At 48.3% G+C, this 16,691-nt stretch overlaps 1 protein-coding gene across 4 annotated transcripts in view; it reads left to right on the top strand.

Annotated features, from left to right (window-relative positions):
- dync1i1a (dynein cytoplasmic 1 intermediate chain 1a) overlaps window positions 1-16,691 on the top strand; it is a 163,026-nt gene that overhangs the window by 141,276 nt on the left and 5,059 nt on the right. For all 4 annotated transcript variants that reach the window (XM_029732591.1, XM_029732589.1, XM_029732590.1 and 1 more), the window contains 2 exons: window positions 10,954-11,094; window positions 14,268-14,393. In XM_029732591.1, the coding sequence (XP_029588451.1) occupies window positions 10,954-11,094; window positions 14,268-14,393 (267 nt within the window). The remainder of the gene's footprint in view (window positions 1-10,953; window positions 11,095-14,267; window positions 14,394-16,691) is intronic.

Genomic DNA, 16,691 nt, shown 5'->3' with positions numbered 1-16,691 from the left:
AGCAGCTGAGTCCAGGGAGGCTGCAGATATACAGTAAACCACAGAGAAGCAGCTGAGGCCAGGGAGGCTGCAGATATACAGTAAACCACAGAGAGGCAGCGGGGACCAGGGAGGCTGCAGATATACAGTAAACCACAGAGAGGCAGCGGAGGCCAGGGAGGCTGCAGATATACAGTAAACCACAGAGAGGCAGCGGAGGCCAGGGAGGCTGCAGATATACAGTAAACCACAGAGAGGCAGCGGAGGCCAGGGAGGCTGCAGATATACAGTAAACCACAGAGAGGCAGCGGAGGCCAGGGAGGCTACAGATATACAGTAAACCACAGAGAAGCAGCTGAGGCCAGGGAGGCTGCAGATATACAGTAAACCACAGAGAGACAGCGGAGGCCAGGGAGGCTGCAGATATACAGTAAACCACAGAGAGGCAGCGGAGGCCAGGGAGGCTGCAGATATACAGTAAACCACAGAGAGGCAGCGGGGACCAGGGAGGCTACAGATATACAGTAAACCACAGAGAGGCAGCGGAGGCCAGGGAGGCTACAGATATACAGGAAATCACAGAGAGGCAGCGGGGACCAGGGAGGCTGCAGATATACAGTAAACTCTAACATTGTTTTCTTTACTTTTTTACCTGTGACGTATTAATGTGTGTATGTACCATGGTACACTCAACAGATACACTCAAAGCTCAGATACTGCAAATGTATGTATTATTCAGTGATATGTTCAATGTGTAGATGCAGCAAGTCTATAACTCATATGTGAAGTATATCATGACAGATATTAAAGCTTTCTGCAGGAGTGTGTTATTTTTGGGGTTTGAGGAATCTCCTCCCCTTTGAGGGGTACCACAGGAATGTGTGTGTGTGTGCGTGTGCGTGTGCGTGTGCGTGTGCGTACGTGCGTGTGGATGTGGGCACACCTTAGCTGGCTAGCCTTTGCTTACCTAAGGCTACCCTAGAGGTTTACCTTCATCTTGCCAATCAACGCCATCAAAAGACGCCGCTCTCTCCACAGAGACAAAAAGGCCAGAATGCAGAAGTCGGAATGTTGCAAATATTGTGGTTGTAAAAACATGTAGGTTCAAGTTGTGAGCTGCTAGACTGGGATGTTGACAGGGAGACGTCTAGAGACTGAGAATGCATCTAGTTGGGACCATAGAAAAAAGTTTCTGTGTATGAATTGGCACCCTATTCCCTATATCAAACCAAATCAAATGTTATTTGTCACATGCACCGAATACAACAGACCTTTACGTGAAATGCCTACTTACAAGCCCTTAACCAACAGTATAGTTTTAAGAATTTTTTTACTAAATAAACAAAGTATATACAGTGGGGGAAAAAGTATTTGATCCCCTGCTGATTTTGTATGTTTGCCCACTTACAAGAAATTATCAGTCTATAATTTTAATGGTAGGTTTATTTGAACAGTGAGAGACAGAATAACAACAAAAAAATCCAGAAAAACGCATGTCAAAAATGTTATAAAATGGTTTGCATTTTAATGAGGGAAATAAGTATTTGACCCCTCTGCAAAACATGACTTAGTACTTGGTGGCAAAACCCTTGTTGGCAATCACAGAGGTCAGACGTTTCTTGTAGTTGGCCACCAGGTTTGCACACATCTCAGGAGGGATTTTGTCCCACTCCTCTTTGCAGATCTTCTCCAAGTCATTAAGGTTTCGAGGCTGACGTTTGGCAACTCGAACCTTCAGCTCCCTCCACAGATTTTCTATGGGATTAAGGTCTGGAGACTGGCTAGGCCACTCCAGGACCTTAATGTGCTTCTTCTTGAGCCACTCCTTTGTTGCCTTGGCCGTGTGTTTTGGGTTATTGTCATGCTGGAATACCCATCCACGACCCATTTTCAATGCCCTGGCTGAGGGAAGGATGTTCTCACCCAAGATTTGACGGTACAGGGCCCCGTCCATCATCCCTTTGATGCGGTGAAGTTGTCCTGTCCCCTTAGCAGAAAAACACCCCCAAAGCATGTTTCCACCTTCATGTTTGACGGTGTAGATGGTGTTCTTGGGGTTATAGGCAGCATTCCTCCTCCTCCAAACACTGCGATTTGAGTTGATGCCAAAGAGCTCCATTTTGGTCTCATCTGACCACAACAATTTCACCAGTTGTCCTCTGAATCATTCAGATGTTCATTGGCAAACTTCAGACGGGCATGTATATGTATTCTTGAGCAGGGGGACATTGCGGGCGCTGCAGGATTTCAGTCCTTCACGGCATAGTGTGTTACCAATTGTTTTCTTGGTGACTATGGTCCCAGCTGCCTTGAGATCATTGACAAGATCCTCCCATGTAGTTCTGGGCTGATTCCTCACCGTTCTCATGATCATTGTAACCCCACGAGGTGAGATCTTGCATGGAGCCCCATCCACTCCAATACCTTGACTTTGTTGTCCTTAAGCCATTTTTCCACAACTTTGGAAGTATGCTTGGGGTCATTGTCCATTTGGAAGGCCCATTTGCGACCAAGCTTTAACTTCCTGACTGATGTCTTGAGATGTTGCTTCAATATATCCACATAATTTTCCATCACTTCCACAGGGTGGAAGTTCTCTTCGATCTGGGGTTTTATTTGGAGGAACAGCTTGTCCAGAATCAGAACTTGGCAAATTCTGTTTATAATTTAAAGTGTGTGTGTATAAAGAGCAGCCTCAATGTTGGCGCCGCTGGGATCTGGACGTGTTGCTGTGGATTAGATACTGAGATCCTAAAAGCTACATTCATATTATATAGACAGTTATACAGTATGTGACTCAGAACAAGTCTGACAGAGAGCAAGAGAGAGAGAGAAGATAGAGAGAGGGGAGAGACAGTGATGAGTCACTCACTCAGCCCATAGACTGATATAAAAGGAAAATGAAGAAAACGTTGACCTTTAACATCATGTTAATGGCTGGCAAACTGTTTCAATTGAGGCTTGAAATTGGTTCTCTCTTAAGGTTTTCATTGGTGTGTGTGTGTGTGTGTGTGTGTGTGTGTGTGTGTGTGTGTGTGTGTGTGTGTGTGTGTGTCTCTGGTCAGGTGTGTTTGTGTGTGTGTGTGTGTGTGTGTGTCTCTGGTCAGGTGTGTGTGTGTGTCTGTCTCTGGTCAGGTGTGTGTGTGTGTGTGTCTCTGGTCAGGTGTTTGTGTGTGTGTGTGTGTGTGTGTGTGTGTCTCTCTGTTCAGGTGTGTGTGTCTGTCTCTGGTCAGGTGTGTGTGTGTGTGTGTGTCTGGTCAGGTGTGTGTGTGTGTGTCTCTGGTCAGGTGTGTGTGTGTGTCTCTGGTCAGGTGTTTGTGTGTGTGTGTGTGTGTGTGTGTGTGTCTCTGGTCAGGTGTGTGTGTGTGTGTGTGTCTCTGGTCAGGTGTGTGTGTGTCTCTGGTCAGGTGTGTGTGTGTGTCTCTGGTCAGGTGTTTGTGTGTGTGTGTGTGTGTGTGTGTGTGTGTGTCTCTCTGGGCAGGTGTGTGTGTATGTGTGTGTGTCTCTCGTCAGGTGTTTGTGTGTCTCTGGTAAGGTGTGTGTGTGTGTGTGTCTCTCTGGTCAGGTGTGTGTCTGTGTGTTTGTGTGTGTCTCTCTCTCTGGTCAGGTGTGTGTGTGTGTGTGTCTGTCTGTCTCTGGTCGGGTGTGTGTGTGTGTGTGTGTCTCTCTCTGGTCAGGTGTGTGTTTGTGTGTGTCTCTCTCTCTGGTCAGGTGTGTGTGTGTCTGTCTGTCTCTGGTCGGGTGTGTGTGTGTGTGTGTGTCTCTCTCTCTGGTCAGGTGTGTGTGTGTGTGTGTGTCTCTCTCTGGTCAGGTGTGTGTGTGTGTGTGTGTCTCTCTCTGGTCAGGTGTGTGTGTGTGTGTGTGTCTCTGGTCGTGTGTGTGTGTGTGTGTGTCTCTGGTCAGGTGTGTGTGTGTGTGTGTGTGTGTGTGTGTGTCTCTCTCTCTCTGGTCAGGTGTGTGTGTGTGTGTCTCTGGTCAGGTGTGTGTGTGTGTGTGTGTGTGTCTCTGATCAGGTGTGTGTGTGTGTGTCTCTCTCTCTCTGGTCAGGTGTGTGTGTGTCTGTCTGTCTCTGGTCGGGTGTGTGTGTGTGTGTGTGTCTCTCTCTCTCTCTGGTCAGGTGTGTGTGTGTGTGTGTGTGTGTGTCTCTCTGGTCGTGTGTGTGTGTGTGTCTCTCTCTCTCTCTGGTCGTGTGTGTGTGTTTGTGTGTGTGTGTGTCTCTGGTCGTGTGTGTGTGTGTGTGTGTGTGTGTGTGCGCGTGCGTGTGTCTCTGGTCAGGTGTGTGTGTGTGTGTGTGTCTGTCTGTCTCTGGTCGGGTGTGTGTGTGTGTGTGTGTGTGTGTGTGTGTGTGTGTGTGTCTCTCTCTGGTCAGGTGTGTGTGTGTGTGTGTGTGTGTGAGTGTGTCTCTCTCTGGTCAGGTGTGTGTGTGTGTGTGTGTGTGTGTGTGTGTGTGTGTCTCTGGTCAGGTGTGTGTGTGTGTGTCTCTGGTCAGGTGTGTGTGTGTCTGTCTGTGGTCGGGTGTGTGTGTGTCTCTGGTCAGGTTTGTGTCTCTGGTTGTGTGTGTGTGTGTGTGTCTCTGGTCAGGTGTGTGTCTCTGGTTGTGTGTGTGTGTGTGTGTGTCTCCAGTTGGGTGTGTGTGTGTGTGTGTCTCTGGTTGTGCGTGTGTGTGTGTGTGTGTGTGTGGTCAGGTGTGTGTGTGTGTGTGTGTATGTGTGTGTGTGTGTGTGTGTGTGTGTGTGTGGTCAGGTGTGTGTGTGTGTGGTCAGGTGTGTGTGTGTGTGTGTGTGTGTGTGTGTGTGTGTGTGTGTGTGTGTGTGTGGTCAGGTGTGTGTGTCTGTGTGTCTGGTCAGGTGTGTGTCTCTGGTCAGGTGTGTGGGTGTGTGTGTGTGTCTCTGGTCAGGTGTGTGTGTGTGTGTGTGTGTGTGTGTGTGTGTGTGTGTGTGTGTGTGTGTGTGTGTGTGTGTGTGTGTGTGTCGCTCTCTCTCTGGTCAGGTGTGTGTGTGTGTGTGTGTGTGTGTGTGTGTCTGTCTGTCTCTGGTCGGGTGTGTGTGTGTGTCTCTCTCTCTGGTTAGGTGTGTGTGTGTGTGTGTCTGTCTGTGGTCGGTTATGTGTCTCTGGTTGTGTGTGTGTATGTGTGTGTGTGTCTCCAGTTAGGTGTGTGTGTGTGTGTGTGCGTGTGTGTGGTCAGGTGTGTGTGTGTGTGTGTGTGGTCAGGTGTGTGTGGTCAGGTGTGTGTGGTCAGGTGTGTGTGTGTGTGTGGTCAGGTGTGTGTGTGTGTGTGTGTGGTCAGGTGTGTTTGTGTGTGTGTGTGTGTGTGTCTGTGTGTGTGTGTGTGTGTCTCTGGTCAGGTGTGTGTGTGTGTGTGTGTGTGTGCGTCTCTGGTCAGGTGTGTGTGTGTGTGTCTCTGGTTAGATGTGTGTGTGTGTGTGTGTGTGTGTGTGTGTGTGTGTGTGTGTGTGTGTGTGTGTGTGTGTGCGTCTCTGGTCAGGTGTGTGTGTGTGTCTTTGGTTAGGTGTGTGTGTGTGTGTCTCTGGTCAGGTGTGTGTGTCTCTCTGGTCGTGTGTGTGTGTGTGTGTGTGTCTCTGGTCAGGTGTGTGTGTGTGTGTGTCTCTGGTCAGGTGTGTTTGTGTGTGTCTGTGTGTGGTCAGGTGTGTGTGTGTGTGTGTGTGGTCAGGTGTGTGTGTGTGTGTGTGTGTGTGTGTGTGTGTGTGTGTGTGTGTGTGTGTGTGTGTGTGTGTGTGTGTGTGTCTCCAGTTAGGTGTGTGTGTGTGTGTGTGTGCGTGTGTGTGGTCAGGTGTGTGTGTGTGTGTGTGGTCAGGTGTGTGTGGTCAGGTGTGTGTGGTCAGGTGTGTGTGTGTGTGTGGTCAGGTGTGTGTGTGTGTGTGTGTGTGTGTGGTCAGGTGTGTTTGTGTGTGTGTGTGTGTGTGTGTCTGTGTGTGTGTGTGTGTGTCTCTGGTCAGGTGTGTGTGTGTGTGTGTGTGTGTGCGTCTCTGGTCAGGTGTGTGTGTGTGTGTGTCTCTGGTTAGATGTGTGTGTGTGTGTGTGTGTGTGTGTGTGTGTGTGTGCGTCTCTGGTCAGGTGTGTGTGTGTGTCTTTGGTTAGGTGTGTGTGTGTGTGTCTCTGGTCAGGTGTGTGTGTCTCTCTGGTCGTGTGTGTGTGTGTGTGTGTGTCTCTGGTCAGGTGTGTGTGTGTGTGTGTGTCTCTGGTCAGGTGTGTTTGTGTGTGTCTGTGTGTGGTCAGGTGTGTGTGGTCAGGTGTGTGTGTGTGTGTGTGTGTGTGTGTGTGTGTGTGTGTGTGTGTGTGTGTGTGTGTGTGTGTGTGTGTGTGTCTCTGGTCGTGTGTGTGTGTGTGTGTGTGTGTCTCTGGTCGTGTGTGTGTGTCTCTGGTCAGGTGTGTGTGCATTCCTGTCCCTCCCTGTGGTTCTCACAGACTCTCATAATTGCTGTCGCCTGGCTGGGCTGGGAGAGAGGAGAGAGGAAGAGAGAGGGGAGTGGGTGAGGGAGAGGAGGGAAGGGAAGAGAGGAGGGAGGAGTGGTGAAGGGAGAGGGAGGGAAGGGCAGGGAAGAGAGGAGGGAGGAGTGGTGAAGGGAGAGGGAGGGAAGGGCAGGGAAGAGAGGAGGGAGGAGTGGTGAAGGGAGAGGGAGGGAAGGGCAGGGAAGAGAGGAGGGAGGAGTGGTGAAGGGAGAGGGAGGGAAGGGCAGGGAAGAGAGGAGGGAGGAGTGGTGAAGGGAGAGGAGAGGGGAAAGACAGAGTACATTCCTCCCAGGCTGTCTGTCTTTATGTCCTAACCTAGTCTACCTGACTCCCACTCCCCTACCTGTCCAGAATGCATTTAGCAAACCTCTGGAATTCTCTCTGACAGACGTGGGAGGAGGGGAAGATGGGGGATTTTCTCTCTCCCTTTCTGTCTCTCTTGCTCTCTCTCTCTTCCCACTCTTTCGCTCCCTCTGTTTGTTCTTTGATTCTTCCTCTCAGACAGATGTTCCAGTAAGGTTACAGTACACCTTTGGAGAGGGAGACTTTCATGTCTTCTGTTTTTTTATGACACTGTGAATGTGCAAAGCTTTTTAATTAGACCTTTCCCAGACAAACCCCAAGGCTGCAGTAGCGCCACTCAGTCTGCTCTCTCTCTCTCACACTGCATCCTCCCTCTCTTTCTCTCTCCCACACTCCATCTCTCTCTCAATTCATTATACTTTATTGACATGGCAAGTTATATTACTTACATTGTCAAAGTACACATATAACAACAACGGTGGGACCAACAGCAAAAAGGCATCATAATATAGTATAATATAATATAGTAGGAGTAGTAGTGGAAATGGTATTACCATTAACAGCAACTACAACAACAATATTAATGAGAATAATAATACATTAAAGCAGCAGTAGTAGTAGACCAGTCTCAACATGACTCAGAAGACACATGACATGGTATGAAAACCAAAACTAAATGGGGAATATTATTGACATTACATTGCACTGGCCGTCCCTCAGGTTGTGGCAGGAGGACACATATTTGGCTGCCAAAACTGCACATTTTATCTTTTATAGTTTGAAATGATTTGTACTGAATGATCATTTTGGGAAAGAAAGATTCTCTTAGGTCTGAGTATTTGTCACAGTGTAATAGGAAATACAGTTCTTTCTCTACCTCTCCCCTGGAGCAGAGTGAGCACAGACTGTCCTCTCTGGGCAGCCAGCCTGTCCTCTCTGGGCAGCCAGGTTTGTCTGTGATGAACGGTCTCTATAGCCAGACTGTCCTCTCTGGGCAGCCAGGTTTGTCTGTGATGAACGGTCTCTATAGCCAGACTGTCCTCTCTGGGCAGCCAGGTTTGTCTGTGATGAACGGTCTCTATAGCCAGACTGTCCTCTCTGGGCAGCCAGGTTTGTCTGTGATGAACGGTCTCTATAGCCAGACTGTCCTCTCTGGGCAGCCAGGTTTGTCTGTGATGAACGGTCTCTATAGCCAGACTGTCCTCTCTGGGCAGCCAGGTTTGTCTGTGATGAACGGTCTCTATAGCCAGACTGTCCTCTCTGGGCAGCCAGGTTTGTCTGTGATGACCGGTCTCTATAGCCAGACAGTCCTCTCTGGGCAGCCAGGTTTGTCTGTGATGAACGGTCTCTATAGCCAGACTGTCCTCTCTGGGCAGCCAGGTTTGTCTGTGTCGACCGGTCTCTATAGCCAGACTGTCCTCTCTGGGCAGCCAGGTTTGTCTGTGATGAACGGTCTCTATAGCCAGACTGTCCTCTCTGGGCAGCCAGGTTTGTCTGTGATGAACGGTCTCTATAGCCAGACTGTCCTCTCTGGGCAGCCAGGTTTGTCTGTGATGAACGGTCTCTATAGCCAGACTGTCCTCTCTGGGCAGCCAGGTTTGTCTGTGATGAACGGTCTCTATAGCCAGACTGTCCTCTCTGGGCAGCCAGGTTTGTCTGTGATGACCGGTCTCTATAGCCAGACAGTCCTCTCTGGGCAGCCAGGTTTGTCTGTGATGAACGGTCTCTATAGCCAGACTGTCCTCTCTGGGCAGCCAGGTTTGTCTGTGATGAACGGTCTCTATAGCCAGACTGTCCTCTCTGGGCAGCCAGGTTTGTCTGTGATGAACGGTCTCTATAGCCAGACTGTCCTCTCTGGGCAGCCAGGTTTGTCTGTGATGAACGGTCTCTATAGCCAGACTGTCCTCTCTGGGCAGGCAGGTTTGTCTGTGATGAACGGTCTCTATAGCCAGACTGTCCTCTCTGGGCAGCCAGGTTTGTCTGTGATGACCGGTCTCTATAGCCAGACTGTCCTCTCTGGGCAGCCAGGTTTATCTGTGATGAACGGTCTCTATAGCCAGACTGTCCTCTCTGGGCAGCCAGGTTTGTCTGTGATGAACGGTCTCTATAGCCAGACTGTCCTCTCTGGGCAGCCAGGTTTGTCTGTGATGAACGGTCTCTATAGCCAGACTGTCCTCTCTGGGCAGCCAGGTTTGTCTGTGATGAACGGTCTCTATAGCCAGACTGTCCTCTCTGGGCAGCCAGGTTTGTCTGTGATGACCGGTCTCTATAGCCAGACAGTCCTCTCTGGGCAGCCAGGTTTGTCTGTGATGAACGGTCTCTATAGCCAGACTGTCCTCTCTGGGCAGCCAGGTTTGTCTGTGATGAACGGTCTCTATAGCCAGACTGTCCTCTCTGGGCAGCCAGGTTTGTCTGTGATGAACGGTCTCTATAGCCAGACTGTCCTCTCTGGGCAGCCAGGTTTGTCTGTGATGACCGGTCTCTATAGCCAGACTGTCCTCTCTGGGCAGCCAGGTTTGTCTGTGATGAACGGTCTCTATAGCCAGACTGTCCTCTCTGGGCAGCCAGGTTTGTCTGTGATGACCGGTCTCTATAGCCAGACTGTCCTCTCTGGGCAGCCAGGTTTGTCTGTGACGACCGGTGTCTAGCCAGACTGTCCTCTCTGGGCAGCCAGGTTTGTCTGTGACGACCGGTGTCTAGCCAGACTGCTCACTGAGTCTGTACCTAGTCAGTGTTTTCCTCAGTTTTCTATCAGTCACAGTGGTCAGATAGTCTGCCACCATGTACTGTCTGTTTAGAGACAAATAGCATTGAAGTTGACTTAGATTTTTCGTGGTGTCTTTCCAATAGGTGATATATTTTTATTTTTGCTTTGTGATGATTTGGTTGGGCCATATTTTCTGAGTGCTGTCCTGAGGCTCTATGGAGTTGGTTTGGGTTAGTGATCTGAGCATCAGAACCGGCTGAGGGGACTCTTCTCTTGTTTCATCTCTTGACATTATAGGGCTGTGTGATGATATATTTCAGGGTTGCTTATTTGTTCTATTCTAATAAGGAGGGCTATTGGCCCAATTCTGCTCTACATGAGTTATTTGGAGGTTTTCTTTGCACTTCAAAACTCTGCATGCAGTATTTTGATTGGATGTTTGTCCCATTTGGTAAATTCATTATTAGAGAGGGGTCCCCATACTTCGCTGCCATTTTGAGCCAGATTCTAATTGGAATTTCCATTTTAATGTTACTTTTAATGGTATAGAATGCTCTTCTTGCTTTGTCTCTCTGCTCGTTCACAGCTATGTGAAAGCTTCCTGTGTTGCTGATATTTAGTCCTAGATTAATCTCTCTCTCTCACTGCATCTCTCTCTGCCTCTCTCTCTATGCTCCTCTCTCTCTCTCTGCCCCTCTCTTTCTATCTCCCTCTCTCTCTCACTGCATCTCTCTCTCTGCCCATCTCGCTCTCTGCCTCTCTCTCTGCCTCTCTCTCACTACATCTCTCTCTGCCTCTCTCTCACTGCATCTCTCTCTCTCTATCTCTCTCTCTGCCCCTCTCGCTCTCACTGCATCCCCCCTCTCGCTCTCTCTCTCTGCATCCCCCTCTCGCTCTCTCTGCATCTTCCTCTCTCTCTCTCTCTCTCTGCATCTCTCTCTGCATCCCCCTCCCGCTCTCTCTGCATCTTCCTCTCTCTCTCTCTCTGCATCTCTCTCTGCATCCCCCCTCTCACTCTCTCTGCATCTTCCTCTCTCTTGCTCTCTCTGCATCTTCCTCTCTCTCTCTCTCTCTGCATCTCTCTCTGCATCCCCCCTCTCACTCCCTCTGCATCTTCCTCTCTCTCTCTCTCTCTCTCTCTGCATCTCTCTCTGCATCCCCCTCTCACTCTCTCTGCATCTTCCTCTCTCTCTCTCTCTGCACCTCCCTCTCTCTCTCTGCATCTCTCACTGCATCTCTCTCTCTCTGCCCCTCTCGCTCTCACTGCATCCCCCACTCTCTCTCTCTCTCTCTCTCTCTCTCTCTCTCTCTCTCTCTCTCTCTCTCTCTCTCTCTCTCTCTCTCTCTCCCTCTGCAGCTTTTTAACATTTGTTTCGTTCACACCTTAAGTATTTCACTGCAACTACATCTGGGACCCTGTGCATGTGACTAAATCATCTCTCTCTCTACCTCCCTGTCTGACTCATGCTCCCATCTCTCTCTGTGTGTTTCAGCACAATAAACCCCTGTACTCCTTTGAGGACAACGCTGACTACGTCTATGATGTCATGTGGTCCCCTCTGCACCCGGCTATGTTTGCCGTTGTGGACGGGATTGGCCGGCTGGATCTGTGGAACCTCAATAATGACACAGAGGTGACTGTGTTTCTGAGTGTGTGTGTGTGTGTGTGTGTGTGTGTGTGTGTGTGTGTGTGTGTGTGTGTGTGTGTGTGTGTGTGTGTGTGTGTGTGTGTGTGTGTGTGTGTGTGTGTTATGGAGAGAGAAAGACATGTCTCATTCTTTGTCACAGTATTGCGTGTGTGTGTCCTCATCCGTGTGTTTGTGCTTGTTTGTGTGTTTGTATCCGTCTTTGCGTGTGTGTCAAAGCGTGTCCCCAGGGCCTCTCATGTTGGACTGGAGCCAAACCACACAGCCCAACACCAGCATTCCCAGCAGCCACCTCTTTGTGTGGGCGTTCCCTTCCCCACAAGCTCTCCCTAAATCAGCCCGGTGACATCTCCTCACCCACTCCCACCAAACGCACCATCAACGCTCCCACAACCATCCCCTAACACTCCCTTCTCCTCCCCACTGAAACCTTGTGACAGCAATGCTTAAAGGCTCCCACAACCATCTCCTCCACCAAACGCCCCCTCAACGTTCCCACAACCATCCCCTAACACTCCCCTCTCCTCCCCACTCAAAAGCTGTGACACCAGTACTCAAATGCTCTCACAATCATCATCTAACGCTCCTCCAACAACCCCATAAGGTTCTCGTCCACTCCAACCCTGTCCCACCAGCTCACAGCTGTCCACAGACTACTCTTCTTCCTCTTCTTCGATCCCAAGATAAAAATACACCTTTTAGATCTGAGCAGCAATTTGATCATCTCACTTGACCCTTGTTGGCTTCTATCCATCATGTCATCATGTATACGTCCCAAATGGCACCCTATTCCCTATAGTCTACTATTTTTGACCAGAGTCAATCCAAAATGGCACCCTATGCACTACATAGAGTGTAGGGTGCCATTTGGGTTGCAGCTATAGTGATTGATCACAACTGAAGAGATATTTCAGAGTTATTTCTGGCATGTATTGTTGGAGTAAAGCTCTGCTAGGTTACTCCATCAGTAACCTCATGGTGCCAGTATGTTGCCTTTCTAGCCCAGTCCTTGGTCTTTGCCTCGCCTTGTTTGGCAAGTCTACAATCACTACGTAGCAGTACGTACCTCACCCATAGGTAGGAGGGGATGTGCCTGATCAGAAAACCGATGTTGAATTTCCGAATTGGTTTAAATTCGGTCAGGTTAGGGGGTTAACGTTAGGGTTATGGTAAGGTTAGGTTTTAGATTTTGGCTAGTCGGTCTGTCAATGGGATGCTGGTCACAGAAGTCCCCTTAGGCCAGGATTTAATTCAAGGCGCTTTATTGAACAGCACACTAGACAGCCGAACACCTTTTAAAGGCATTTTCCACAACGTTTGCGTAGATCACATTCACAGTAACCGCTGCGCATGTCAGGTCAAGCGTAAATGAAATGAGGTCACTGCTCTATAACATGCATTGGATTGAATCCCAGCCTTAGTCTCTCCCAGGTAGGAGGGCTCCCCCCACTACTGTCCTGTCACAACAAACTAAACCTTGCTAAGGTGGAGTAACTAAAACACTGCCCCTCTCCCCCAGAGGCTACTGCCCTCTGTCTACGTTGAGTTACTGAGGGGCGAGGAGGGGCGCTGGGGGGCACAGAGGTCACCCTTTCATGGCTCAGGTCAAAAGTGAGATGAAAGGGGCGACCGCTCCCTCTCTTTTTGGCATTTCCACGGATACCATGTCCACAGACCCTCCTCTTTAATTATATATCTGGTCCATGATTGATATTCTCTCTCTCTCTCTCTTTCTGTCTTTACCTCTCCCTTTCTCCACCATTCCTCTCTCCCATGTTTAACCCCTACCCCCGATCCAGCGCCGTGGTAGTAGCTGTGACATTTGGGCCTTGGGGTTTGCCCTTTTGGGACTATACCATTGGTTCCATTGTATCACTCAAGCACAGCTAGCTAAAGATATCCAATGCTATTTGAGCCCAGGCCTGATGGACAGACACACACCCTTAATCCCAGTCTCTAACAGGGGACTGGAGAAGGAAAGGGATTGAGTGTACAGTGGGCCCTGGTCAAACGTAGTGCACTATATAGTAAATAGGGTGCCACTCAGCCACTCCTTCCTTCAGCCTATCTCACGTCCCAGCCCTTCAGCAACAGTGTAGTCTGCAGGAAGAGTTCATTAAGGATGGACTGACTTCTCCAACAATGTGCTTTATGAGAAACATTTGGAGACACACACACATGCAGACAAATACACACACACACACCCTCTCTCTGCCTCTCTCAAACACACACACACACAAACACTGCTAGATAGATAGAATGCGAGGAGCCCACAATGTTGCAACAGTCATCATAATGGCATTAGCCTAGTGGTGGAGGGCCTGGTTCTAATTTCCCCTTCACAAACACACAGCCGCTAGTCTGCTGGAAGCTTCCAGTCAGTCTAATAGCAGCCAGTCTGTGGTCAGCCCTGCTCTGGAGCGGGGAAGCTGTCGTATTAGCCGACGTGATGCCGAGGCTTCTGTCTCCAACGACGACATGTGTCATAAACTAGTCCTGTCTGTCAAGTGCAATAGTTCTTCAGCAGGCCCTGATAGCAGACATAATCATATATAGACTGGTCCCAGATCTTGATTGTGCTTTAGACAACCCCTCTGGCTGGACTGCGATAGCTAATGCACATACTGATCTGGGATCAGGCTATTACTATGGGTCTACGTCCCAAATGGCACCCTATTACCTACATTGCACTTCTTTTGACAAGAGTCCTATGGGCCCTGTTCAAAAGTAGTGCACTATGTAGGGAATAGGGTGCAATTTGGGACGCATCGTGGATCATCTGTGTTCATTCCTCCTGAGCAGCCTATAGCCTCCAGGCTGTCCTGAGTGTAGTGGAGGACTCTATGAAGATTTATATGGCTCATTAAAAGTTTCATATTGTTATTTCACATGGAGCTGAAGTAGCCATAGTCTACTGGATGAAGACCTCAGTCTGTCTGAGAATCTGCTGCTGCTAATGTTATTATACTACTACCGCTATGAGTGAAACCTGAAATAGTAGTGTTGAGTTTTTTGCCACTGTCACCTTCGCTTGCTCTTTGGCAGTTCTTAGGAATGAGCATGTTTGTAAAACTGTAATGAATATACTATGCAGGTGAAACTGGATGGATGGGTGGATGTATGAATTGATGAATTGACTGTTGAAACCCTGTGTGCCCCAGGTCCCCACAGCCAGTGTGACTATCGAGGGAGCCTGCGCCCTAAACAGGGTACGTTGGGGGTCGGGGGGCAAGGAGGTAGCCGTGGGTGACTCGGAGGGCCGTCTGTGGATCTACGACGCAGGAGAGGTATGATATGAACAAATGGCACCCTACATAGTGCACTACTTTTGACCTGGGCCCATAGGGTGCATTGTGTATGGAATAGAATGCCATTTTACTGAGTAACAAGAACAGTCTGTAGAGTCGTAAGTCATAAAGGTCCAATGCAGCCATTTTTATCTCAATATGAAATCATTTCTGGGAAACAATTAAGAACCTTACTCTTTTTATATTTTATTAAAATGGTCAAAAACAAACAAAAATATCTTCTTCGCAAAGAGCTCAAACAAGAATTTTGCTAGGACTGTCTGGGAGTGGTCTGAGTTAGGGCCTAAATTGGACGAGCATAATGGGAGGGATATGTAACCTGGAAATGAAAGGTTATTGGCAGAGAGTTTTGAAACTCTGTTATTGGTCTATTAACGTATACCGCCTGGTGATGTTGCCAGGCAGGTCAAAACGCCATCCCACCAAAAGAGGCGGACATTTCAGGCTCTTTTCAATCAGCTCTAACACTAAAACGGCCTTATCATTTTCTCAATTCCACAGTATTATTCCTACCTCATAGTGTGCATATAACACACAGGAGATCATGTTTTCGACTGCACTGGGCCTTTAAGTATACAACCCGTTCTTTTGGAAAATGTCTTCTAAGCTCCATTTAAGGGCCTAGTACATGGTTCATCTCTTTTACTGTGTGTTTATTAACCCGTCAGGCAGCATTGCCATGGATGTTTGTATTTGAATTTCTCCACTATTCTTCCTATATCCTTCGTTCTTTTAAAACGGTATCCACATTACTTTTACCTCTACCACAGTCTTTTTGGGCTCTGGTTTGTGCTTTGTGTGTGTGGGGTGTCTTCTAAATTTAGTCCTCTGTAATGTGGTAATTGGAGAGAGGCTGGGTTTAACGTGTGGTTTCTCCATATCTGTGTCCCAAATGGCATCCTATTCCCTATTTAGTGCACTAGTTTGACCAGGGAATGGGGTACCATTTGGAACTCCTCTCTCTCTCTCTCTCCTCTCTCTCTCCTCTCGCCTCTCTCTCTCCTCTCTCTCCTCTCTCTCTCCTCTCTCTCTCTCCTCTCTCTTTCTTCTCTCTCTCCTCTCTCTCCTCTCTCTCTCCTCTCTCTCTCTCCTCTCTCTTTCTTCTCTCTCTCCTCTCTCTCCTCTCTCTCCTCTCTTTCTCCTCCTCTTTCTCCTCTCTCTCTCCTCTCTCTCCTCTCTCTCTCTCCTCTCTCTTTCTCCTCTCTCTCCTCTCTCTCCTCTCTTTCTCCTCTCTCTCCTCTCTCTCTTCTCTCTCTCCTCTCTCTCTTCTCTCTCTCCTCGCCTCTCTCTCTCCTCTCTCTCCTCTCTCTCTCCTCTCTCTCTCTCCTCTCTCTTTCTTCTCTCTCTCCTCTCTCTCCTCTCTTCTCTCTCTTCTTTCTCTTCTCTCTCTCCTCTCTCTCTCCTCTCTCCTCTCTTTTTCCTCTCTCTGGCAGCCTCCAGTGAAGTTTGAAGTGTTTTTTTTGTCCTGAAGAGAGTGAAGTTAGCGAACTCCTAAAAAAATTCTAAAACTAGAATGGATTGGGGGGTTCCTGAGTGGCGCAGTGGTCTAAGGCACTGCATCTCAGTGCAAGAGGGGTCCAGGCTGTATCACATGATTGGGAGTCCCATAGGGTGCCACACAATTGGCTCAGCGTTGGCCAGGTAAGGCCGTCATTTGTAAATAAGAATTTGTTCTTAACTGACCTTGAAAAGGTTACTTTGTTTTTTTTTTAAATAAAAGGTCTGGCAACAGTGCAACATATGGGGAAATGGAAAGGTGGATTAGCAAGCGTCCTGCTGAGCTGTTAGTTATAGGCTACGTCCCAAATGATGATAGGGTGCCATTTAGGACCCATGGTGTCCTCTAAAAGCTCTGGGCCTTGTCACAGAAAACATCTTAAGCGTTTTCCTTAAGGGTTTACCTTAAGGAATAATTACCTAAGGGAATTGTTTAAGGGCATTGCATAAAGCCCCTCAAATATTTATTTAGGTAAGGGCATACAGCGCATTTTCCACATTTTCTTACATTAGAGCCTTATTCTAAAATGTATTCAACTGTTTTTTTCCCCTCATCAATCTACACACAATACCCCATAATGAAAAAGCAAAAACTGTTTTTTATAAATGTTTGCGAATGTACTTATAATAAAAAACTGATATAACATTTATATAAGTATTCAGACCATTTACTCAGTACTTTGTATTCAGGCCCCTTGACTTTTTCCACATTTTGTTACGTTTCAGCTTTATTCTAAAATTGATTAAATCGTTTTTTTCCCACATCAATCTACAAACAAT

Source organism: Salmo trutta, chromosome 34 (genome assembly GCF_901001165.1).
Source record: "Salmo trutta chromosome 34, fSalTru1.1, whole genome shotgun sequence".
Taxonomy (NCBI): domain Eukaryota; kingdom Metazoa; phylum Chordata; class Actinopteri; order Salmoniformes; family Salmonidae; genus Salmo; species Salmo trutta.
This window is presented reverse-complemented; position numbering and strand designations above follow the sequence as displayed.